A 24,263-nucleotide genomic window follows, 5' to 3' on the forward strand; every position below is an offset into this window, starting at 1 on the left:
CACTATGTTTCTTGTTTGTTTTTTAATTTTTTTACAGTATTTATTTATTTATTTATTTAAATTATTATTTCTTTTATTTTTTTTCAATATATGAAGTTCATTGTCAAATTGGTTTCCATACAACACCCAGTGCTCATCCCAAAAGGTGCCCTCCTCAATACCCATCACCCACCCTCCCCTCCCTCCCACCCCTCATCAACCCTCAGTTTGTTCTCAATTTTTAAGAATCTCTTATGCTTTGGCTCTCTTCCACTCTAACCTCTTTTTTTTTCCCCTTTTATTTTTGAGAGACAGAGCACAAGCAGAGGAGGGGTAGAGAGAGAGGGCGATATAGAATTCGAACCAAGCTCCAGGTTCTGAACTGTCAGCACAACTCTACTTTTGTCTGCCCATATCCTAACAGAATGCCCTCCCTTTTGCAGACTTTCAGATCCAGTGAAACATGCAAAGAGCAGAGCATGGAAAATCAATGTGGGAAGAATATAACTTTTATTTATGTTATATATTGTAGAAAAAAATAGTATCAGTAAAAAACCAAATTTTGGGGGTCTGATTTCTACCTCTTGATCTTCTGCAGCAATTGGTTCTCTGATTTAAAAAAAAATCAAGTAATTAGCAAGCCATAAAATAAATGGAATATCTTTCCTGATTTTGTAGACCAACTGATGGGACCTAGGGGCTGTGGGTAAATTTTTGAAAACCCATCTTGGAAGACCGGGGTAGAACATCATGTGTTATATCTCAAGCAAAATCATAATTATAATCATAATCATAATCATAATCAATAAAGGTAGAGGGGGAAGAGTTTTCCAGTGTCGCCAAGAGAAAAGGACTATCAAAAGGGTTGGTTGGTACCTATGATTAGTATACTCAATTGTAGTGGTTAGTGATTTTCGTCCTGATGTTTGTTAGCAAAATGTTAATTTGCACAAATTCAAGTTTATTCTTAGCTGCTATTTGGCCCTTGGATAAAAGAATCATGTGTTCTCCTGTGACTGAGGTTTTGCTATGAAAAGCCTAAAATACTGTACTTAAGAAAACAGCCTGGGAGTGCCATTAAGATCTCAAAGCAAGTTCTGTTGTTAGTTTGTCCGTGGCTTCACTATCTCATGCAAGCACAGTTTATTCGCTGTGGTGGGCTGGGTAGGATGACCCACAGGAAATAATGGTGACTACACAGAGTCGAAGATGATTGCCCAATTACTCTTCAGATCAGATCAGACTCCTCAGTGGAAATGGTGTTACGGAACGATGGCCCGGAGGAGCTCGCGCCTCCCACTTCGTGCAGTTCTAGAGGGATGCAAAGGTAGGAAGAGCCCATCTTCTGTTCTCAGCTTCTAGGAAGAGTTCCGGGTTGAGCTGTTGGCAGGTGATATGTAGGAATGTGGGTCAAAAGTGTCTAGTACAGGCTGAGGTGTGAATGAACTTTGGGACAAGTTAGCCTGCTCTTGACCTGGCTTTAGAAGGCCAGGCTCTCATCTATGTGGGAGTGAATGTTCAGGCTGCAGAATTTTGCCCCCTTCAACATCTTCTTCAAAGGGAAAACATCAACTAACTTCCAGAATAAATGGAATCTGAGCCAGAGAAATTGAAGGAAGGGAAAAGGAAGAAGTGGCTGACTGAAGGTATCAGACAGAGCCCTCCTTTCCTAGTAAATGGCTCCGTTGTGTATATTCATGTGCAGAAGCTAGTTCAACACACCCTGGCTTCTCCCCGACCTGATTTGAGAGGGAAACTATGAAAGTTGATCATCTAAGGAAACTTTTGTGGCCCATTCTTTATTCTCTGTCTCGTGATAGAAAGATTACTCTTTCTGAGGTCATGATCTCACAGTTCGTGAGTTCAAGCCCCACATTGGGCTCTGCATTGATGGTGCTTAGCCTGCTTGGGATTCTGTCTCTCTTTCTCTCTGTCCCTCCTCCGCTTGTGCTCTCCCTCTCTCTCAAAATAAATAAATAACTTAAAAAAATTAAAAAGCTATTATTCTTTTTTGAGACACATAAGATCATATACTAGCATGTTGTGACATTGCCCCGTATTTATGAGCCTTAAACACACACAAAAACGATCTGGGAGCCGATGTCATCTAAGGTCACAAGTTTAAGTTTTGTCTTCAGGATGTTTTGCTTAGACCTGGATCCTGATCCCTGAACAGAGAGCTGTCAAAGCTCTGTCAGTGATCTTTTTTCTCAACAGAGGTAGTGAAGGTACTGCTCAAGTCTATTTATAATTATCTCTGTTCCTGTGGGAGACTATTCAGGAATGACCAATCTTTTTTTCTTTAAGGCTAAAGAACGAGAAAGAAACTGGGAAATATAAAGAAACCCCCAAATATAGGTCACATTAGAACTAGGGCAGAGCATATCAGACAGCACAAACAAGGGTGCATCAGTGATTTATTGCCACGGTAATGGTGCATAACAAACACCCCCCTGAAACTTAATGGCTTAAAGCAATAAACATGTATATTGCTGAGAAGTCTGCACATGGGTGTGCATGGTTCTTCTGAAATCCCCTGGGATCACTCATAAGAATGAAGGTCAATAATTGCCATCTGATTGAGGATGACTTCAGCCAACATGAATGTTATGACATCTCGCATTTTCAGTGTCTTGTATCCTCAAGCAAGGTGACTCAGCTATGTTTTCTTAGCCATGGCATGAGTTCAAGAGCCTGTGCTTTTAAAACATTTGCTGATATCTCACTGGCCAAAGTGAGTCACATGGCTGAAATCAGAATTAAGGGGAGAAGGAAATACATTTATTTGATAGTAGCTCTATTTATATGACAGTGAAGTCATGTGGCACTTGTAGGAATGCAGAGAAGGGTAAAGAATAAGGGCTATTGCTGCAGCAAATCTATTTGCAAGGGGAGTATAAGACAATTAAAAGGACCTCTGAGGGGCGCCTGGGTGGCTCAGTCGGTTGGGCGTCCGACTTCTCCTCAGGTCATGATCTCACAGTCTGTGAGTTTGAGCCCCGCGTCGGGCTCTGTGCTGACAGCTCAGAGCCTGCAGCCTGCTTCGGATTCTGTGTCTCCCTCTCTCTGCCCCTCCCCTGCTCATGTTCTGTCTCTGTCTGTCTCAAAAATCAATAAAAACATTACAAAAACATTAAAAAAAAAAAAAGGACCTCCGAAAACCATGTTGACTCAGCTCTGGCTCATCAGAGCTTTTTGTTGATCAGCACCATGCTTGTGGTATAGGGGGACATTAGCAAAGGCCAGTGTGCTAGGGAAATGTAATTCTCATTTGCTTCAAACACAGAAATGCTGACTGACATTGAAGAAGTGATATAATCCCTTTAAAACTAAGTTTTCTTACATGGAAAGTGAAGGTTCTCATTTTACGTAGTTTCTATTCACACGCACTTATAAATTCATGATATAAATTAAACACTTATTTTCTTTTACTGTATCGTAGGCTTCCAACGGACAGGAATTGTGTGTGTTTTATTCGTCACTATAGTCCTAAGCAACAAAACCTGTAACAGGGTCTGGCACATTTCATTGATAGACATTTCGTCAAAATTTGCTGACTGAATGAATGGATAGTATGCTTGTGAACGAAAAGCATAACACATATCCCTTTCGGGACTCTCTATAACAATTGATTCACTTTCCATCAGTCATTTTTTTTTTCTCGAAGATATAAATTTAAGCATCCTGCATTAATGTTTACATTAAAATTTAATAATAATACATGAAAAATAATGACGCTGCTAATTATTTAGAATATACCAGTTCTGGGGCACCTGGGTGGCTCAGCTGGTTAAGCGTCGACTTCAGCTCATGTCATGATCTCGAGGTTCATGAGTTCAAGTCTTGCAACGGGCTCTGTGCTGACAGCTCAGGGCCTGGAGCCTGCTTTGGATTCTGTGTCTTCCTCTCTGTGCCCCTCCCCTGCTCGCACTCTGTCTCTCTCTGTCTCTCAAAAATAAATAAATATTAGAATATACCAATTCTAATTGTATATGTACGAATCTTTTGAAATCATATGGATGTATGGCAAACAACAGGAGGTGGGTATCCCAAGCACACCGTTTTTATAGTTTCAAAGCCTAGGGCACGGAGATGGTAAAAAAAAGACTTGCCCAAGTTTACACAGTGTGTGAGTGAAATTATAACTTAATTTAACTTACCGTCACACCAAACTTGCCTTATGATACCATTTTTCCAAAGGCTGCTCTTCATATCTAGAATAAAGGGGTTGGAGAGTGGATCTGTTCTCTGTAAAATATTTACATTTTACAGCACTAAAGACTATGTTGATACACCCAAAGGAACAACTGGATGGTTTGGCCCAAATCCTCTCCAGAAAGACAACATCATCCAAGTAGACAGACAGACAACCTGAAGATCTTCTTGAAGGGGGAGCCCCAAATACTGGGGGTGAGTGAGCTTGACCTCCAAGCGTAGTATTGGGGAAATAGCCATTTCCAGAGACGAGAACTGTTGTCCCTTGTGGCTCCTGAGGTGTGATTAGCTGTGTCATAAACTGACCTTCCTAGTGGCAGGAAATAGATTTTTTCAAAACCAGAGATCCGGAATCTGAAAGGAAAATGTGTTTCCCTAGTGAGGGGGGTGGGGAAGAAGGTTACCATAAGACCTTTAGTTTTTTTTTTAATTATTATTATGTTTATTTATTTTTGAGAGAGAGACAGACAGACAGACAGACTGTGAGTGGCAGAGAGAGAGGGAAACACAGAACCCGAAGCAGGCTCCAGGCTCTGAGCTGTCAGAACTCACTCACAGTGAGATCATGACCTGAGCTGAAGTTGTATGCTTAACTGACTGAGCCACCCAGGCACCGCACCATGAAACCTTTCTAAACAGTCTTGAACTTGAGAAAATGCCATGGATTCCTAAGGATTTCATTCTGGGAACCCTTTCAAAACCAGGGGATGGGAGTTCTGTGTAGAGACCACAAAATCATCTTCCTAGAAGCCTGCATGCTTCATACTCTGAGCGTATCTTCTTTTTCACTCCCCAGGTGACTCAGATCCTGATTGGTCTGATGAAAGTGTGCCTGTTTGTTATAGGTCTGTGTTTTTATTCTTCTGACTTTCGCTACTGGTGTTATCCTCTTACCATGGTCTCAGGATATCCTGTATGGGGATCCTTATTTGTGAGTATGTTGGAATATCTCAACTTCCTCCGCGGTAGAATTCACAAACATTCCTTCCAGCCTTCCCTCTTACAAACCAATGATGTGACCTGGGATTTTACTTCTTAGAGCAAAGTATGTGGCCTAAAGCCTGGGGTTCTGATGACCTCTAGGGTAGGTGGAAGGACAGGTGTAGGCTCACCAGGCTGAGTGGTTTCTTCCATTTTCAGTTCTTCTTATCTGGAGCTGTGTCTATTGCAGCTGGAAGAAAAATGACTTTGAACCTGGTAAGTATGTCCCTGGGCCCAGAAGCAACAAGTAAAATCAGAAGTGTTGTATCTCAAGGCAAAAGAAATGATCTCTGGTTCTCTGAATCATCTGGGCTCTATGGGGGTCATGGCAAATTCTTCCATAAGGAAACTGAGGTTTGACTTACCTTTTGTTTTTGTTTTTGTTTTTTGCCCCTATTGTCTGAAACTCCATCCTTGGGATTAATCTGTGAATATAGAATCCAATGCTTCAGCAGTATTCTCTTTTCTTTCTCAGACTTAGGAAAATTATTTGAGAATGTGTCTTCAACCCTTTCCAAATGAATGAATGTTTTTGTGTTCTCCGAAGGGAGGAAGGAGAAGAAACAGAGGGTTGTAGGGGACATTGATCATTCTCTTCCAGATCAAAGGCAGCCTCGGAGTGAACTTGCTCAGTGCTGTTGCAGGAGTGATAGGGATAATCGTGTTAATAATAGAACTGACTGTTCTATTTGCACCGGAGAAAAAGTGTCTTATTCTTGTAAGTGTTTCTGAGTTGCTTTTATTTTCTGCAATTATATTTATATTATCTAAATGCATACTAGTGTGAGATGACTGTCTCCCAGCTAATCCTGGCTTATCACCAGAAGTAAGATCTGGGACTTTGAGCTCGCGGGGAGAATTTTCAGCCCCTTGCTGCTAGGACCTACCAGGACAGTTACCTTTTTTTCTCTCATTCTTCTCTGAATGCAGTTATGTTAGAGAATTGATCATTAGGCTCTTTCTTTAGTCTCCAGGGTCAAGTTATGATGGGGGTGCACCGCTGGGCTGGCTCAGCAGGCTTTGTGTCATTTGTGGGTGGGTTGAGGAGAGTCAGGACACCAGGCCAAGATGCTCAGAGCCTCTGGGGGTGTGTGTATGTACAAGGAAAGGGCAATGATATCGCTTTCACAGACCCGGAGGTTCTTTGCTCTTTAGATGAGAAAAAGGTATAAATTCATACAGGGATGAAAATAACCTGAAGTGGACAACACAGAGAATCTCTAAGCCCAGAAAACTATGCAGACACATATGATTTCATCTGAATTTCCTTGCACTTAATGAAGTTCCAGAATAGAACTCCCCTCCACTATTTTAGGATTTGCTTTTCAATTTTTCTTTTTTGGTTTGTTATGAGAGGGAATTTACCTGTTTCCGTAGGGGAGAAGGAGTCAGATTGGAATCAGAGAATCCAGGGCCAGGGGAAGTATTCATCTGTTATTAATATTCCTTTCCTTTTCCTCTTCTCTCTCCTCATGGAATCTGCTCCTCCTTTCTAGAAGACGTTTGAGATTGTGATATTAGTCCTCTCCCTGCTGGAAGTCAGCATCGCTATCTCTCTCTCTGTATTTGGGTGCAAGGTGACCTGCTTTGTCACTCAGGTGAGTGTTGAGGACCTGATGGAGGGTTCAAATTTGTCACGTTTTTGTTTCTCTCACTGTCTCTCTCCTCCTCTCTGGAGCAATGAGAAGGATAAGGAAGCAGAGTGATGGAAAGATAGTTATGTACATGAGTCATTCTTGAAACTGAAGGAGACAGAGGAATACACGGATAGAGCTATGGTGTATGTTTCCAGGAACCTCATAGGTCTTGCGGGATATCAATTTTTATCAAGTGAGGGATGTAAGGCCCTGAAGGAAGGGACATTTAATTTTCAGGTCCTAGAATACACAAAAACGTAAGCATCACCAGGATAAATGCGAATCCCTCTAGCTGAAAGACGATGTGAATAATGGTATATATTATTCTCAATATCCACAGGTGGTGATTATCCAGTCAACCAATGACAAGGTGTCTTCAGCAATAGCCCCCCATGAACATATCTATGAGGAGCTGGAGTTTGAATAGAATAACTCCTGCTTTTGAAAATATTATTCATTGTGTATCTCTTTGCCTGCCAGGAAGTGTTCTCATCTGTGCACAGGAGCATAGTTATTACACAACCAAATAAAGTGCATTTTCTCCTCTATTGCTGCTGATTGTGGTTTTGAGTCCCAATCTCCCACTTCGTCCTATTGCCACTCAAATGACTAGGATGCACAGTGTCATTTCTCATAACTTGTAAAGGCCCTATACCACACATACAGAAAACTGAATAGACCATGGTTGTAACAGCTGCCTAATATTTTTTAAGATATTAATTTTTGAGTAATCTCTACCCCCAACATGGGGCTCACATTTACAAGCCAGGAATCAAGAGTCACATGTTCTACTGACTGGGCCAGCCGGGTGTCCCCAATTTTTAGTTATATAGAAGGTGGATATCCTCGTGTAAGCAGCATCCAAACCCATGAGTAAACACTACCAGTTTCAGACAATGGTGAATTCCCTTTTCACTCACTAAGATCCCCAGCTTAACTGCTGTCTTGACTTTTACCACCAATATGAGTTGCATCTTTGAATTTCATAAAATGGAGTCTTGTGAAATATATGCACTGGCTATGGCTCCTTTCTTCATTCCCGCCATTGCCAGTGGTAATACTTTGTTCATACCGCTGCAAGATATTCTATTGTAAGACTTGCAGGACAATCTATTATATATGTAAATATTGATGAATATTTGGGATGCTTCGATTTGGGACGAATCATGCCGTGCGTGCAAAATGTATCCATATATTTTGGTACGTGCGTGTGTAAAATTCCATCGGGTCTACGCATAGCAGTGGAACTGCTAGGCCATGTCCAAAGTGCATATGGCATATGCACCTGCCTTCTAGCAATGCCTGAATTCCAGGTATTGTACATCTGTACCCTGATATCATGTGATTTTCATTTTAATCATTTTGATGTCGTTGTATCACATTGCAATAATTTGAATACTATTTCTTTTTGTGACAGCTTTAGATTTATTTTACAAAATTGAGAAAATATTAAAAGAGTTCCCATATACCCCAAATCAGTTGGCATCTTACCTTAGTATAGAATGAACCAATATTGATACATTATCATTACGGCATTATTATTATTCAGATGTCTTTAGTTTTTAGTCAGTGCCCTTTTCCTCTTTCAAGACCCCCACCCAAGACACGACATTAGACTTAGCTTCCATGTTTTCTTAGCCTCCTGTTGGCTGTGACTATTTCTGAGACTTCCTTTGTTTTTGATGACCTTGATCATCAAAACTTGATCATCAGTTTTGTGGAATACTGATCAAGTATTTTGCAGAATGTGCCTCACCTGGAGCTTATCTGATATTTTTCTCATGATCAGACTAGTGTTTTGAGGTTTGGGGAGGAAGACGTCAGAAGTACAATACGATCCTTATCACATCCAATCAAGGGTACATATTATCAACATGACTTATGCTGTTGACGTTGGCTTTAATCACCTCACTGAGTACAGTTTTTCAGTTTTTTCCACACTAAAGTTAGCTTTTCCCTGACTTTTTATACTGTACTCTTCAGAAGGATGTCACTATCCAGCCACCGTGTGCAGCCTGGACTCAAGGAGTCAGGGAGTTAAGATCTACTGCTTTGAGGGTAGAGTAACCTCATAAGTTATTTGATATTCTGCCCTGGGGTTTTGTCAATTTTCTCTCACTTATTTATGCATTCAAGTATTTGTATGAATTTATGAATATTTATACATTCTTGGGGTTTTAATCTAATACCAATTTATCTTATTGCTCAAATTGTTTCTGTTTTGATCATTGGGAGATCGTTCAGTGGCTCCTGTGTCCCTTTGATGGACCCTATCATTGTGTCTCATTTGGGGCACTTGCTTCTTTTTATGACATGACCATGTTCTCAGGTTCATCTTACATCTTTTTTTTTAATTTTTTTTTTAACATTTATTCATTTTTGAGAGACAGAGAGAGAGAGAGACAGAGCATGAGCAGGAAAGGGGCAGAGAGAGGGAGACACAGAATCTGAAGCAGGCTCCAGGCTCTGAGCTGTCAGCACAGAGCCCGACGCGGGGCTCGAACTCACGAACTGTGAGACCATGACCTGAGCCGAAGTCAGATGCTCAACCGACTGAGCCACGCACGTGCCCCTCATCTTACATACTTCTTGCCCACGTCTTAGAATCAGCCATTTCATCACGCAGCCCATTTCTTCTTATTGGAGAACCATACTAGAAATAAAGATCTGGGCTCTAGGCATGCTTGTTACTATTGGGATGTCATTTCTTTTAGGTTCTCTTAGCTAGCAGAGGAAAACATACATCTGTCTACTAATTCATGTGTCTTAGTTGAGCTATTCTAACAAGACACTATATAGTGGGTAACTTAAACAGAAAATATTTATTTCTCCCAATTCTGGAGGCTGGACATCTGAGATCCAGATGCCAGCATGCTCGGTTTTCCCCCCGGCTTCCAGATAGCCATTTTCTCATTGTATCCTCACATAGTAGAGAGCAAAGAGAGGAAGTAAGTTCCCTCATGTCGTTTCTTATAAGGTACTAATTCCATCACGACAGATCCACCCTCGCTACCTCACTCCCTCCCAAAGGCCCCATCTCCAAATACCATCATATTGAGGGCTAGAGTTTCAACGTATGAATTTGGGAAGGCGAGACACAGACAGTCCACTGCACCATGTTTATACACGTATCTGTAAATATTTCTATCTTTAGCCATCTATTATGTGATGTATCACATCTGGCTTTGAAAAAAAAATCACAAGAAGTGCCCCCCAAAAGCAAAAGAAACCCTATATTTCTACCCGTTTTAAAAACTTTCCTGTGGCTCACGGGCTGTTTTGAAATATGTTGTTTGATTTCCAAAAATTTTGAATTTTCCACCTATCACAATTCTGCTATTGTCTGACAACTGTATGACTTCTATTATTTTAAATTTGTTGAGCTGTGTTGCCTAACACGTGAAGCGACCAATATTGGCAAATATTCCACGCACATTGGAGACAAATGTATGTTCTGTTGTTGTTGGATGGAGAGGTCTGTAAGTGTCAGTTAGGTCAACTTGATTGATACTGCTGCTCAGGTCATCTATATCCTTTCTGCTTCTCTACCTGGGTGATATATCAGCTGTCAAAGAGGGGTTGAGGTCTCCAAATATAATAGGATATTTGTCGATTCCTCCTTTTAGTTTTATCAGCCCTCTCCCTCATATATTTTGGACTAGCTACAAGTGGCCATTGAACGCTTGTAACATGGATAGTGACACTAAGAAAATGGGCTTTGAATCTTTTTTTCATTTTAAAGAACTTAAATTTTAATTGCCATACGTGTGTAGTAGCTATGATACTGTATAGAACAGGAATGGAATTGTTGGATCTCATGGACGCACTATTAATTTTACTAGACTTTGAAACATTCTGGTTGTATATTCTAGGGGAATGGGTAACACTTTGATTGTCAGTGAGCCAACGAAGCAACACAAGCTTTTTTTTTTTTTTTAAATTTTTTTTTTTTTCAACGTTTATTTATTTTTGGGACAGAGAGAGACAGAGCATGAACGGGGGAGGGGCAGAGAGAGAGGGAGACACAGAATCGGAAACAGGCTCCAGGCTCTGAGCCATCAGCCCAGAGCCCGACGCGGGGCTCGAACTCACGGACCGCGAGATCGTGACCTGGCTGAAGTCGGACGCTTAACCGACTGCGCCACCCAGGCGCCCCCACAAGCTTTTATATATAAGCTTACATATGTAAAATATCATCACAAAAGCCTAATGTACTCTGAATGATGCAATATAATTAACCTAACACTAGACCAATTAAATAGTATAATCTATAGTATTTTGTATGATTAAAAGTATTTTTTGCATATATTTACTCTTTTCCTTGATGTATATCCCAATCGGAACTGAGTAAGCACAAGTGAGGCCATTTGAAAGATAAGGAAACTGATGTTTAGTCAGGAAAGAAACACATCCAAAGTCACAGAGTGTAAAAATGACGGACCAAAGACTTCATGCAAAGTGTTCACGACTGGTCCAGAAAAGTCTCCATTGACTTCACTGTGCTTCATCAAAGAAAGGTTAAACTTCAGAGCTTTAAGAAAGGAATGGAGCTTTATGTTCATACATTTGAGAGTTGGAGGAATTGAGTTTTTTTCTAACATGTAGTAATGAATGAATAAGGAAAATGAATTGTGATCTCAGAAAATAGATCCTGGCTGATGAAGAACACTGGGGTGGAGATAATATTATTCACTGATATTTTCTGTCCCTCTACATTTCTTGTCTCCCACACAGCACTGGGAAGGTCACCATTTAATGAGCTGTGGCCAGAATGACACATGCTTCTCGACCAAAGTATCTCATTGCCAGAGGTCCAACTTCTAACTTTTTTTTCCCTACCTCGGCAAAATAAAAAAAACTTTTTGAGATATTATTCTATTTTGCAGAACCCATATCAGTGTGGGTCTAAACAGCCAACTAACAATGAACATGTAAAGTATGCAGTAAATGAACTTCTGATGTGTTAAGCCACCAATATTTCAAAGTTAAGTTTTGTTACAGAGCATACACCTAGCCTGTGATAACATCCAACCAAAAGAATAGTGACAACCAAATTCTTGATGCTATAGATGCTAGTTGCTGTCTTTATGACTTTGAACCACACAGTTGTATTCTCACACGGGTGTATTTATGCCTCAGTGGTCACAGTATGATCTTCTTGCTATCACTGTGGATCCAAAATACAGAAGCATAGCTTCATATTTGTTTACTAGTATCTGTGGGATAACATGAAGGTGTTTCTTCTTTACATTCAAGTTCTTGATAGATTGAAGTTTGAGGCAACAAGTCTTGATAAGGACTTTCAGAAGGTGATTTCCAGCAAAAAAATACAGAAATCTGTAAAGAAGTCAAAGAATAATCCGTAAAATAATCTGTGAAGTCTGTAAAAGAAGCCATAAAGAATAATATAATCTAAGTCCTCAATGACTTGTCTCCAAATATATGCTCTCTTACTCTAAAGATTAATTGTGTGGATTTGGGGCCAGAGGAACTTAATGGCTGCTCTCCAAAAAAGGTAGAGGGTGAGTTCAGTTTCAATCATGACTAAAACTACCCAATGATTCAACAAATGGTGTTGGGAAAACTGGACATCAACATGCAGAAGAATGAACCTGGACCACTTTCTTACACCACACACAAAAATAAATTCAAAATGGATAAAAGACCTAAATATGAGGCATGAAACCATAAAAATCCTGGAGGAGAACACAGGCAGTAACCTCTTTGACATCGTCTGTAGCAATTTGTTTCTAAATATTTCTCCTGAGGCGAGAGAAACAAAAGCAAAAAGAAACTATTGGGACTTTACTAAAATAAAAAGCTTCTGAGTGAAGGAAACAATCAACAAAACTAAAAAGCAATCTATGGAATGGGAGAAGATATTTGCAAACGACATATCTGATAAAGGGTTAGTATCCAAAATCTATAAAGAATTTATCAAACTCAACACTAGAAAAATAAATAATCCAATTAAAAAATGGGAAGGAGTCTTGAATAGGCATTTTTCCAAAGAAGATATCCAGATGGCCAACAGACACATGAAAAGATGCTCAACATCACTGATCATCAGGGAAATGCAAATCAAAACTACAATGAGATATCACCTTACCCCAGTCAGAATGACTAAAATCAACAACACAAGAAACAACAGGTGTTGATGAGGATGGGGAGAAAGAGGAACTCTCCTGCACTGTTGGTGGAAATGCAAACTGGTGCAGTAACTCTGCAAAACAGTATGGAGTTTCCTCAAAAAGTTAAAAATAGAACTACCTTACAATCCAGCAGTTGCACTAGTAGGTATTTACTCACAGGATACAAAAATACGAATTCAAAGGGACACATGCATTCCAATGTTTATAACAGCACTATCTGCAATAGCTAAATTGTGGAAACAGCTCAAGTGTCCACCCACTGATGAATGGATAAAGGAGGTATGGTATATATACACAATGGAATTTACTCAGCCATAAAAAAGAATGGAATCTTGCCATTTGTAAAGACGTGGGTGGAGCTGGAGAGTATTTTGCTAAGTGAAATAAGTCTGAGAAAGACAAATACCATATGATTTCACTCACATGTGGAATTTAAGAAACAAAACAAATGATCAAGGGAAAAAGAGAGAGAGGCAAACCAAGGAACAGACTCTTAACTATAGAGAACAAACTGAGGGTTACTAGAGGGAAGGTTGAAGGAGGATGGGTGGAATAGTTGATGGGGATTAAGGAATGTACTTGTCATGATGATCACTGAGTGTTGTATGTTAGCAATGAATCACTGTATATTTTAACCTGAAGCTGATATTACACTGTAAGTTAATGAACTATAATTTAAATGCAACTTGAAAAAAAACCTACCCAATGGTTAATTTTTTCCAGATATTAAGCCAGGTGAGTATCAATCTACTTGGGTTACTAGTATTTAGTTTTGAGGAAGATAAAGGAAACTATAAACATATCCATTAAAATCATTCTTGAACAACAGAAATAGGGAGAGATAGTAGGGCCTTCTTTAATCATTTTGGTATGAAGAATGCCAACCCAGCTAATATTGGGACATTACATGTGATGCATTGCTGATGGGCTGGAAAATAATGAGTTGCTAATAGAACATAAGTTTTTGAGTGTCTGAACATGTTTTGTGTGATTACGCATAGAAAATTTTAAGTATTTTTGTATTTTGTATTTGTGATTTGATGTCTGTCTCTTATAACGAATGATTATTTGATGAGAGAAAATAATATAAGGTTTTATAAATAAAGGATGGTTATTGTGTTTTCATAATTTTTAAATAATGCTTAACCCATAGAGCTGTTGCTGGCATTTCCCTTCTTCTCTTAACAATATAACCTGTTTCTAAACTGGGAAATGGAGATAAAATTGGGACTATATTTCCTAGGCTCTCTTGCGGCTAAGTATGGGAAAATATTTAAGTACTAGCCGACAAAATGTGAGAATAAGTAATAAATCTCACTTTGGAGTTACACACTTAAGAAGAAGGGTATGTATTCTCATTTCCCTTTTCCTTTCTGCTGATTGGGATGTGGATGTCATAGCAGGAGGTCCTTCGTGGATGCAGAGGTGAAAGCCACATTTTGACAATAAAGAATCTACCTTTCCATCCCTGTTTTTGGTGCAACTATGTTGTCATAGAAGGCAAAAACCTGACTTACAGTAGCCAGAGAATATTTGACCTATAAAAGCCATGTGTACTAGTAGAGAGTAGATGCAAATACTGAGAAATATCTAAGAATACCTAAAAAGAGCATACTCTCCAATGTCTACTCTAGCGAGGGCCATGAAAATTAGCATACAAAGAGCCAGAGAAGAAAATGGATAAGTTAATACCTCCCCGAGAAGGGAACTATGACATAAGTATTTTATGGCTTTTGGGGGGCAGGGTGTCTCCATAATTCCTGCCTTAGAACATATTGTACTTGCCATAGATCAGTGATTTCACATTTCTCTTTTTATCTCCAGGTTGAAGTTTTATCATAATCTTTGGTCAAGTCCACATTTATATAATGTAAGTAGAAATAGGGCAAATAATTTGTCTTTCAGCCCTCACTGCAATGAACTACTTCTGTTTTTGTTGTAGAGAGCTACAAAGATACAGTAACTCCAGAGCAACAAAAGGTTTGGATTATTGTCCTTCGTGAGCTGGTGAGTTGTATTTTAGGTGCGGGGAAGAAGGTAGATGTGTCGGTGCCTATAGAGAAGAATGTGATTGAGAATGTTCCTCATCTTCCTGTAAGAATAGAAATTCTGTATATTTGAGCTAGATTTGAGCCTAATGGAACTCTGTGTCCTCCATTACAGCTCAGTGTGGTCATGCAACACACGTTGTCCCGTGTAATGTGAGAGAAGATCCGCATTTTCCTTCAGATCCATGGCCTTACAAGAATAAATATGTCTTCCCCTTCTCTGTGTCTTTTCTCATTGGGTGCTGCACAAGTATTCTGTGGTGGGAAGAATATCATGGTGTCATTTCCGTGATTGTGTTATATCATATGGCAGAAAAACAAAACAAAACAAAACGTTATCCGGATGAGCCTAATCTAAGTATAGGAGTCCTTTCAAGGCAGAGTGTTCTCTGGATGGTAGAAAAGGAAGTCACAGTGATTCAAAGCACGAGAACTGTTTGACAAAGAGGAAGCTCTCTGTTACTGAAATGGAGGGAACCTCTTGAACAGATCCAAGAGCAGCTTCTAGGAGCTGAGCATGAATGACTCCTGGCCAACAATCCCAGTTCCATAACACAGGCCACTGGATTCTGCCAACAACAGCAGAGAACTATCAGACCATCCCCAGACTTTCCAGGAGTCCAGGCATCCAGTACATGGACTTCAGCCTTATGAGATGACTGGCTTCTGAGTAAAGAATCCACTCAGGTCCACTGGGACTTCTGATCTACCTTTGCCGTGCCCGTGGGTCCATCCCATCCATGGCCTTCCTTTCCTGACTGCCTGCCCTGAGGAATTCAGACTTGCTTACCAGCCCTTAGACTCATGTAATCCAATTGCTTGTGATAATGTTATACGCTTGAAATGAGGGGGATTTCAATACCAGAAACCTTTCCATTTTCTGTCTGAATTAACCCTAATTGACACACAGTTGTGGCAAAAATTTCAACACACAAAAAAGAACCAGGTAATGAGGTTGAGAAAAGTATGCTACTAGCTCTGTTACCTACGTCTGTTACCTGTAATAATAAAACATAAAATTCTAACTATATCTGTGTTTCCAGTCAGCTGTATTGTCGACTGTATACACCTGCAATAATATATTTCATCTCTTTCAGGCTTTTAAATTAGTTATACCTTGATTTTATTATTTTTGGATGATATATACGTTGCACATTCATCACACTAAAGAGTGTACTTCATATAGTAAATTAATAGATGGATGGATGGATGGATGGACAGATGTTTGAAGTCATGGATAGATACCCATGGGTGAGAGTTTCCATATGGAATAGAGAATTGCACACTGTGTATTCCAAGTGTGCTCAACACACAGCTAGTAGCTTCCAGGTTGTCCACAGAATCACTTCTAGTTTATGCTTTTGTTCATTTTACCAACGGTGAAAAGAGTCATCGACCACATTGTTTAACGAAATAGTTGAAATCATCCTCTTTCTTCTAAGAATTGTACATACCCAGTGAATATTCCTGTCATCCACATTATAGATGAGCATGGAGAGAGGGAGTGAAATTAAAATTTGCAGACAAGTTAGGATCATCAGGACAATCATAAGTCCCTGTTAAAAGAAAATAAAATGTCATGCATTACCTTCCACTTTGATGATAGTTTAGAAAGTTTTATGTCAGAGCCCCACATCAGGCCGTCAAAAGGGGACACATCACATTATACAAAATGGTGCAATGAAGTTGGGTCCGAACCCAGAAATCTATGTGCTGTTACAGAAAAGCAAGAGTTAGAGATGATATTAAACATTCTTGAACATACTAATACAAGATGGGAAGTAAAACTTGATGACATTACAGAATTCACAATAACTACTCCACTTTTGATTTTTATTAAAATTATTATTATTATTATTATTGGTGGTAGGGTGGGTTATTAGTAATATTACTATTGAAGTTATTGTTACTCAGTCATGGAGATCAGAAATGTTGCCAAGGCTTGCAAAGCTGACTTTTCTCAATAAACAGGGCAGAAATGGTAAGGGTTCAGATCTCCCCAGTGAAATACTAAAATTTCCCAGTTTTCCACTGGACTCAATTCTAATTAAAACCAAAATGTCTCCAGGGTGCCTGGGTGGTTCAGTTGGTTAGGTGACTGACTTTGGCTCAGGTCATGATCTCACAGTTTGTGAGTTCGAGCCCTGCGTTGGGCTCCGTGCTGACAGCTCAGAGCCTGGAGCCTACTTCGGATTCTGTGTCTCCCCCTCTCTCTACCCCTCCCCTGCTCATGCTTTGTGTCTCTCTGTCTCTCAATAAGAAATAAACATTAAAAAAAATTTAAAAAAAAACCCAGAATGTCTCCTAAATTTGGAACACGCTTTAGGGTAAAAATTAAATAACAGTTGTGAAAATTTTTGTCATTGTCCTCATAAGTAAAATGTGTCTTCCCACACTCCAATGTTCCTGGTTTCTTTTACTGGTTTCTTCCTGATTTCTTTCTCTCCTCTATTTCAGACCATTTGTCTGCATTTCTTTCACATGGCTTTATTGCAAAAAAAAAAAAAAAAAAAAAGGATTACGCTCAAATAGTGGCAAGTCAGAATAAACATTCATTCTCCAGGTAGCTTTGGGTAATAACTTATTTTTACCATCCTAGCAGTGATGAATATTATAATAGGAAATAATTTTAAAAAATAAAGGATAAAGTAAAAATTTCCCCAACTATTTTTTCTAGTTTTTCCAGAAAAAAATAAAATTTAGACCACAGAATTGGGGCTCTCTGCCATTGAAAAGGAATAGTTCTTTTCTCTTTCTAATTGTTGCACCTGTAGAGAGGCATTTGGAAGGACTCTGGAAGCAAGAATTTTTGTCATGTTCTTGAAATATACCAATGATCAGGTCTCATCTTCATCATGCTCAGATAAGCATTCAGTCTTCTCCGAATTCAGGGGGATAATACTTACAATTGCAATTGATTTGATGCCCAAACAGAGAGTTTCCTTCTTGCAATCATAGCGGAAATTTTTTGTTAAATTATATGACAGAATACATATCCCAACAATCGAGACCAATGTGCTAAGAGTGTTAGCACCTATATTCTTCCTCAGCTGGAAAAAAAAAAAAAAAGACATAACTAGCTTATAAGTTAAGGACCAGGGGTTTCTAGACCCTACATGCTGGGGAGAGAATTCTGATTTCATTGACTTATCCATGAGATCTACAGGCATTCATCATCCTTATAGGGCCAATTTGGTTCAATGATAAATCACAATTGCGAGAAGAAGAGTTAGAGAAGATTGATCTTTCATGAACACATACCATGGATAGGATAAAAATATTATGTACATTTTTGTCAGCGTCTCTTGTTTTCTCCTCCTATTAGCTCCTCCCTCCACCAAAGATAAAAATCTGCCTTGCTCAAGCCTAAGCCATGTTTTTCTCTTTGTTAAACGTCACCCCACCCCATTACCATAACGAGGCTTGAATAGCCACATAAATCTTTACTCACTCTTCTTATGGTGACGAGATATGGGGATCAGAATTCTAAAATCCAGGGAGATCCAGCCTGTCTGTGTCTAGACATAGGATGGCCACGTGATTCATTGGGCCAAAGGGACAGTTACACGATGAAACGTACTACAAAATAATGAATCCCCGGGGTGACTGGGCTTCACGTGGGAAACTCAGAGTGTTATAAGTGCTCATTTTCTCCCTGAATGACGAAGGGGAAGGTTGTTAGCTTACCAGTGATTTTGTTTGCTTCTTGGCAGACACAACAGTCAGAGATCCAGACATGATAAACTGTTTAGAAGATAAGAAAGGTATCTACAGAGCAGTGGCTTCTTCCAAGTCACCTTTCCACCCTGTTTCCAGATGCATATCTTTCTTCATATCTAATACCCCCCCCCCCCACCTCCCACCTGCCAGGGCCATCCCTTCAGAACTCAGAGGAAAGCAGATGATTAAACTGTGTGCACCACACAATTAAAGTACCATAGTTATAATTTATTCTTCTGACCAGTAAAATTCCCTTAGCTAAATCAGAGAAGTGGACATAAAAACCACAGGGCGAAATGACTTATTCAATGTGGAGAGAACAAAATAAATAAATATAACTCAAAGACACACTTTGGGGTGCAGAAAAGGGAACATGTGAACTCAAATTACATGGCACTTTTCTCAATGTATTTGGCCAAGAAGGGTGATGACTTAAGAAGAGTAACACCTCCTTACCCTTCCCACCCAGCAAATTCTCTAATCCAAATATTATTACATTTCAGAGATACTTCTCCCATGTGTCAAACCCAGGATTTTCTTCTCAGCAAAATGGCAAGATCGTTACTGAATAGCTTCAGGCTATACAGCAATGAATAGAACTTAAGGGTATTATTATATTAGAATATATATTAAAGTTCAGGTTGGGAGGGGCGCCTGCGTGGCTCAGTCAGTTAAGCATCGGGCTTCAGCTCTGGTCATGATCTCACAGTCAGGTCTTCAAGTTGGAGCCCCCCCCCCCCACCCCCATCAGGCTCTGTGCTGACAGCTCAGAGCCTGGAGCCTCTTCAGATTCTGTGTCTCCTTCTCTCTCTGCCCCTCCCCTGCTCACACACTTTGTTTCTCTCTCTCTCTCTCTCTCTCTCTCTCAAAAATAAAAAAATGTAAAATAAAGTTCAGGTTGAAAGTTAAATCTTAACTAAGTGTCATTGCAAGTACTCTAGAATTGGCAAGATGTCACAAAAATTGTGTGTTGAGTTGATGAATGAATGAATAACGGATTAAATAATAATAATTTGAGATATAAGTGAGATACTCACAGACAATGCCCCCCATAAAGGGAAGCCTGTGTAAATTGAGAAGAAAACAGTTGGGTACATTTCAGAATCAAAAGCAAAAAATCCAATTATCCCATAAAAGATGCATTTCACACCAATCATAATCTGAGCCACCTGGGTAAGAGACAAAACAAACCAAATTACCAACCATTCAAATTAACAAAACAAAAACAATGTCTTAAAGACAATGGTGAGCATTTCTCAGGAGAGAGAGAAGCACTCGGTCCAAACATCATTTTCAAGGTTTGAATCCCTTGAATATTATGAAAAGATCTACTAAGAAGAGTCAGTTCCTGGAGAGTCTGCTTTTTATTTTTTCCCAGAGGTCTGCCCATGGGGGTCAACCTTGCTCCAATAAGACATAGTCACTATTAGGCTCATCTAAGAGATTAGGACTTCTACGGTCTCCTCTTAATGCATCCCTCCCATCCTCCTACAAATGTGGTCCTTTGCTTTTAATTGAAGTGTCTTTCTTCCACACCACAGAATGGTTGCACAGATAATAACCTGATGCCTCTATGTCAGGATAATTAGCCAGAATAACCCTCTACCCTCAGGATATGCCCCAGCTTCTGGTTCAAAATTCTTTATAGTGTTTACTTACTTACCCCCAGAGCTTTTAGATTCCCCTTCAGGAATTTCTGCAGCTTGTTGAGTAAATGTTTCAGGGTACCAGGCTTTTCAGTCTTTCCTAATGGGGTACTTTGGTTTGGGTTTGGAGGAATGTCCACAGTCTTGCCATCAGAATCCGGAGTTTTGCTCATTCTGTAACAGATGGCATCAGATATGCACCGTCATATGCCCCATTCTGTTAATGTTATTATAATGGAAGTAGATACTGGGCTTCTTTTATCTGAAGTCTTTATCGTATGAAGGGAAGGCATTGGCCAAGTGATGCTTATGTGTCCATGCTGCTGACTCTGATATCACTGATGTGGTCAGCATGGAGAGACATGACAGAGGTTGAGAAATACCAAATCCTATGTACCTGTAAGATAGCCTCCAAGATTTTTTTTTTCTTTTTAACATTGCATGTGGCCACAGACTTGTATAAAAGAACCCCCAATGGGAATGGTGATATATCTATTTAGCCTTATCCCTGGTGGAGTAAAAATCACCTGAGATTTAAACGCAAAGAGTTTTGAATGAAAGACATTTCCCTTTAATTGAATTAAATATATCATGTAACTTATCATCCAATCCAAGATAATCTTAGGAATGAAAGAGAATAGGAGTGGTATCCATAATTATAGGAGAGACCTGGGGATACACTATGTAAAAGCCACCTTAACTTTGATCACTGTGTGGCAATGAGAGGTGTATTTAGTTCAAACCCTAGGTTTGTCAACATAAAATATAATCATGCTTATGCTTCATAGGTGTGACACTGGAAATGATGTATCCAATTTTTTTAGTATCATCAGAGATGTAACGTTGCATAAATTCTAGTATTGTCTTCTCAAGAAGTTAGGGTGTGCTTTGGTACTCGTCAAAAACAATGATGGATTTCCATTGTAGAACAAACCCAAGAGGGGTTTCCTTCATAAACTAACTCATTTTGAACCTTTTTTTTTTTTTTTACCAAATATTCGCTTTTTATTTCTATATCATCATTTACTCTATCAACTTTAGGACTATTTTGTACCATTAAATTAAGTTGGGGAAATAGGGGCAGACTTTGTTCCTTATTACGTTGGTATTTGTGATGCTATCACTCTCCCTATTAGGTTTCAGTTTAGCTTTGCTTATAATTTGTACAATTCCTTCTTATGTTTTCTCCTCCTATTATGCTAATGATATGGAATTAGATCCTTTATATAGCTATTTATGTTTAGATTTCCTGAATCAAAGTGGAAACATAGTTTCTGGCTCTTGAGATTCATGCTCAATGTCTTTAAAAAAAAAAAAGAGTTATTGTATATCAGTTCCAACACTCTTTGAGTGTGTAAATTTCTTTGCAGTCTCCATGAAAAGATTAAGATATCATGACATGGAACTCCTATGGGACACTTAAGATTAATCATAAGTATTAGATGTTTCTATTCCCAGTAGTTGGTTTTCATTAAAGAGTTGAAACAGGGAATTTATTTTGTATGATCACACTGGAAGTGCAAACAAGAGAGATTTTTTTTTCTATTTCTTTGGTGGATGAATCTCGTTCATTAATATTTCATAAATAGAGAGGATCTCATCAATCAGTTATTCTATGTTTTTAAAATGTGACCCTTATACCTAAAGATGGTGAATAACTTGCCCAAATTCACAGACATATTTATAGATGTGGGACCAAAGAGCTATGGGTCTGATAAGTAAAAATCTGCTCTTTAAGCAAAGCCTGCCTCAAACTAACACATCCTTTTTTTAGCCTCCCGAAGCCCACACGTAACAGGTTTGAGTGTTTGAGGGAGCCATTGCTCCCAACGTAACTTTTTTTGGGGGGGAAACACGCTATTGACCCCCCAACGTATCCCCTATCACTCCTCACTGCAAATGTCACTATGTATTCATCCATTCACTCAACAAGTATGTATTTTTAGATTAAAAATGCTGACCATAATACCGGGCACATTTTTATTCACTAATGCCTTTAATGATATTTTATTGCAGCTATGTGATTATCATCTGTAATATTCTATCAAATTGTAAGCCTGTAGTTGAACCTGTTAGTGCTCCTAGAAGCTACCATCCAAACGGTCAGAATTTTGAGTAGGACTTTCACATTTACAGCCGTCCTCTTTCTAACGAATGCTGCTCTCCACCTCTGTTGCCTAGAGAATGACGTTGCAGTATTTCTTGGTTACTCGACAATACAAAAATTAGCCTTGTTTACCACAATGTCCTCACCTTAATTGACTTCAAAGCCCAATGACCCTTTATGAGTTAATATAGCTTCAGACCTACCTAATCCTCCTCGTCGTGTCTCTACCAGATTAGTTATAAAACTCTCATGATTCTAAGAATATTATTATGAACTTAGCTGACTCACCCATGTCCATTCTTGATGTTCTGAATTTCATTCGCAGATCGTAGACGGAAAAGTTTCTGCATCACAATTCTAACCAAGTTATTCCCCTGTATCTTACACTGGGTCTTCTAGAAAATAGGGCTGGAGACAAACTTCCTTGGTAAGCTAAGCCTTACTATCTACCCGCTGATGGGTAAAGTTGTTTGCATAATCAGAAAGTCAGAAAGCAGGAATGTAGACAAGATCAGATGTGTCTACGTCACTGAAACTTTCTGCATTATCTTTAAAACTTTCCTAAAATATATGACGTTGAATATCTACCAGTGGAAAGAAAGGAAAAACTGTCTCTGCCTTGAGCCCACATTCTGTTCAGTCTCTGTCAGGTTCCACAGCTTTCCCTCTCAGAACATAGACAAAAGTACTTTCTGGTGCTCTGGATAATGGGGGAAAAAAAAGTTCTACCTACCTAGTGTTGTTCCACCACACAAATGTGGGAGCCTGTCGTCTTCTTAAGCTTATGTGTCTTGTATGTCTATCAAAGACTGTGCCAACATGTAGGGGAGAGAAATCTATGCTCAGATCTCTGTGTTTCCTCATTTGCTATATTTCCACACCTAGGACTCTAGATAAGCAGTTTTGATGTACATCAATAAAATCGATATAAATCATGTTTTGTTGCTCAAAATTAGAAGCATTATCACCGTGGGGTGCCTGGTGGCCCAGTCAATTAAGTGTCTGACTTTGGCTCTGGTCATGATCTCACAGTTCATGGGTTTGAGCCCCATGCCGGGCTCTGTGCTGACAGCTCAGAGCCTGGAGCCTGCTTCAGATTCTGTGTCTCCCTCTCTCTCCTTCCCTCCCCTACTCGTGTTCTGTCTCTCTCTCAAAAATAAATAAATTTTTTTACAAGCATTAGCACCGTAATCCTCAATACCAATTTATAGTTGTTGTTTTTTTTTTTTTTGTGCTCACTTTCTTCGCATTTCTTTCCATTAATCTGACAAAGACTATATTTGTTCTTTTAACTTAATAAAATTCTTTCCTTTGGAGCAATTTCTAGGAAATTCATATTTTCAACAAACTTTTCTTGGTCTTTGTGTTAGCACCTTATTAACTCTAACTTCACTAAAATAAAATAAACATAAACATGAGCAAAAACAAAAAATAATTATATTTCCAATGACACTTAAATTTATATCTAGCTAGCTATATCTATCTATCTATCTATCTATCTACCTATCTATCATCTATTTCAATGGCCAGGCTCAAGTATACCAAGCAAAGTATTAATATATAACTGTATTACAGTAACATTACAGTAAAAATCAATAAAAATTATTAAGCTTTCTTCAGCTTGACCAAGGAAAAAAGAGAGAAGACAAAAATTATCAATGTAAGGAATAAAAGAAGGGACATCACTGCAGAATCCAGAGGTATTCAAAGGATAATAAAGAAATACTGTGAATAAATTTAGGAAGTAAATTTGACATCTTGAAGGAAATGGAATAATT

At 39.0% G+C, this 24,263-nt stretch overlaps 2 protein-coding genes across 8 annotated transcripts; one reads left to right on the forward strand and one right to left on the reverse strand.

Annotated features, from left to right (window-relative positions):
- Window positions 1–1,198: 1,198 nt before the first annotated feature.
- LOC124506299 (membrane-spanning 4-domains subfamily A member 4A-like) lies at window positions 1,199–7,360 on the forward strand. 4 transcript variants are annotated; one of them, XM_047072334.1, is made up of 7 exons: window positions 1,199–1,306; window positions 4,281–4,389; window positions 4,991–5,125; window positions 5,335–5,391; window positions 5,777–5,893; window positions 6,672–6,773; window positions 7,153–7,360. In XM_047072334.1, exons 1-7 carry the CDS (start codon window positions 1,236–1,238, stop codon window positions 7,237–7,239), a joined length of 678 nt encoding a protein of 225 aa, XP_046928290.1. In that variant the 5' UTR covers window positions 1,199–1,235; the 3' UTR covers window positions 7,240–7,360. The 4 variants fall into 4 exon arrangements, with proteins under 4 accessions (XP_046928290.1, XP_046928291.1, XP_046928292.1 ...); XM_047072335.1 differs by having other exon boundaries at window positions 6,675–6,773; XM_047072337.1 differs by having other exon boundaries at window positions 1,222–1,306; window positions 4,252–4,389.
- A 4,579-nt stretch (window positions 7,361–11,939) lies between these two features.
- On the reverse strand, window positions 11,940–23,462 carry LOC124505002 (membrane-spanning 4-domains subfamily A member 3-like). Of its 4 annotated transcripts, none has more exons than XM_047070711.1 (7): window positions 23,219–23,459; window positions 20,396–20,552; window positions 19,770–19,901; window positions 18,700–18,756; window positions 17,919–18,062; window positions 16,467–16,568; window positions 11,940–12,149 (listed from the first exon to the last, which is right to left on the reverse strand). In XM_047070711.1, the coding sequence occupies exons 1-7, from the start codon at window positions 23,347–23,349 to the stop codon at window positions 12,009–12,011; spliced, it is 864 nt and encodes a 287-aa protein (XP_046926667.1). In that variant the 5' UTR covers window positions 23,350–23,459; the 3' UTR covers window positions 11,940–12,008. The 4 variants fall into 4 exon arrangements, with proteins under 4 accessions (XP_046926667.1, XP_046926669.1, XP_046926670.1 ...); XM_047070713.1 differs by lacking the exon at window positions 23,219–23,459 and adding an exon at window positions 22,774–23,173; XM_047070714.1 differs by lacking the exon at window positions 19,770–19,901 and having other exon boundaries at window positions 23,219–23,462.
- Window positions 23,463–24,263: the final 801 nt, after the last annotated feature.

This window comes from Lynx rufus, unplaced genomic scaffold, assembly GCF_022079265.1.
Source record: "Lynx rufus isolate CCGP_SWC_20201006 ecotype Redwood Valley unplaced genomic scaffold, mLynRuf1.p SCAF_9, whole genome shotgun sequence".
Taxonomy (NCBI): domain Eukaryota; kingdom Metazoa; phylum Chordata; class Mammalia; order Carnivora; family Felidae; genus Lynx; species Lynx rufus.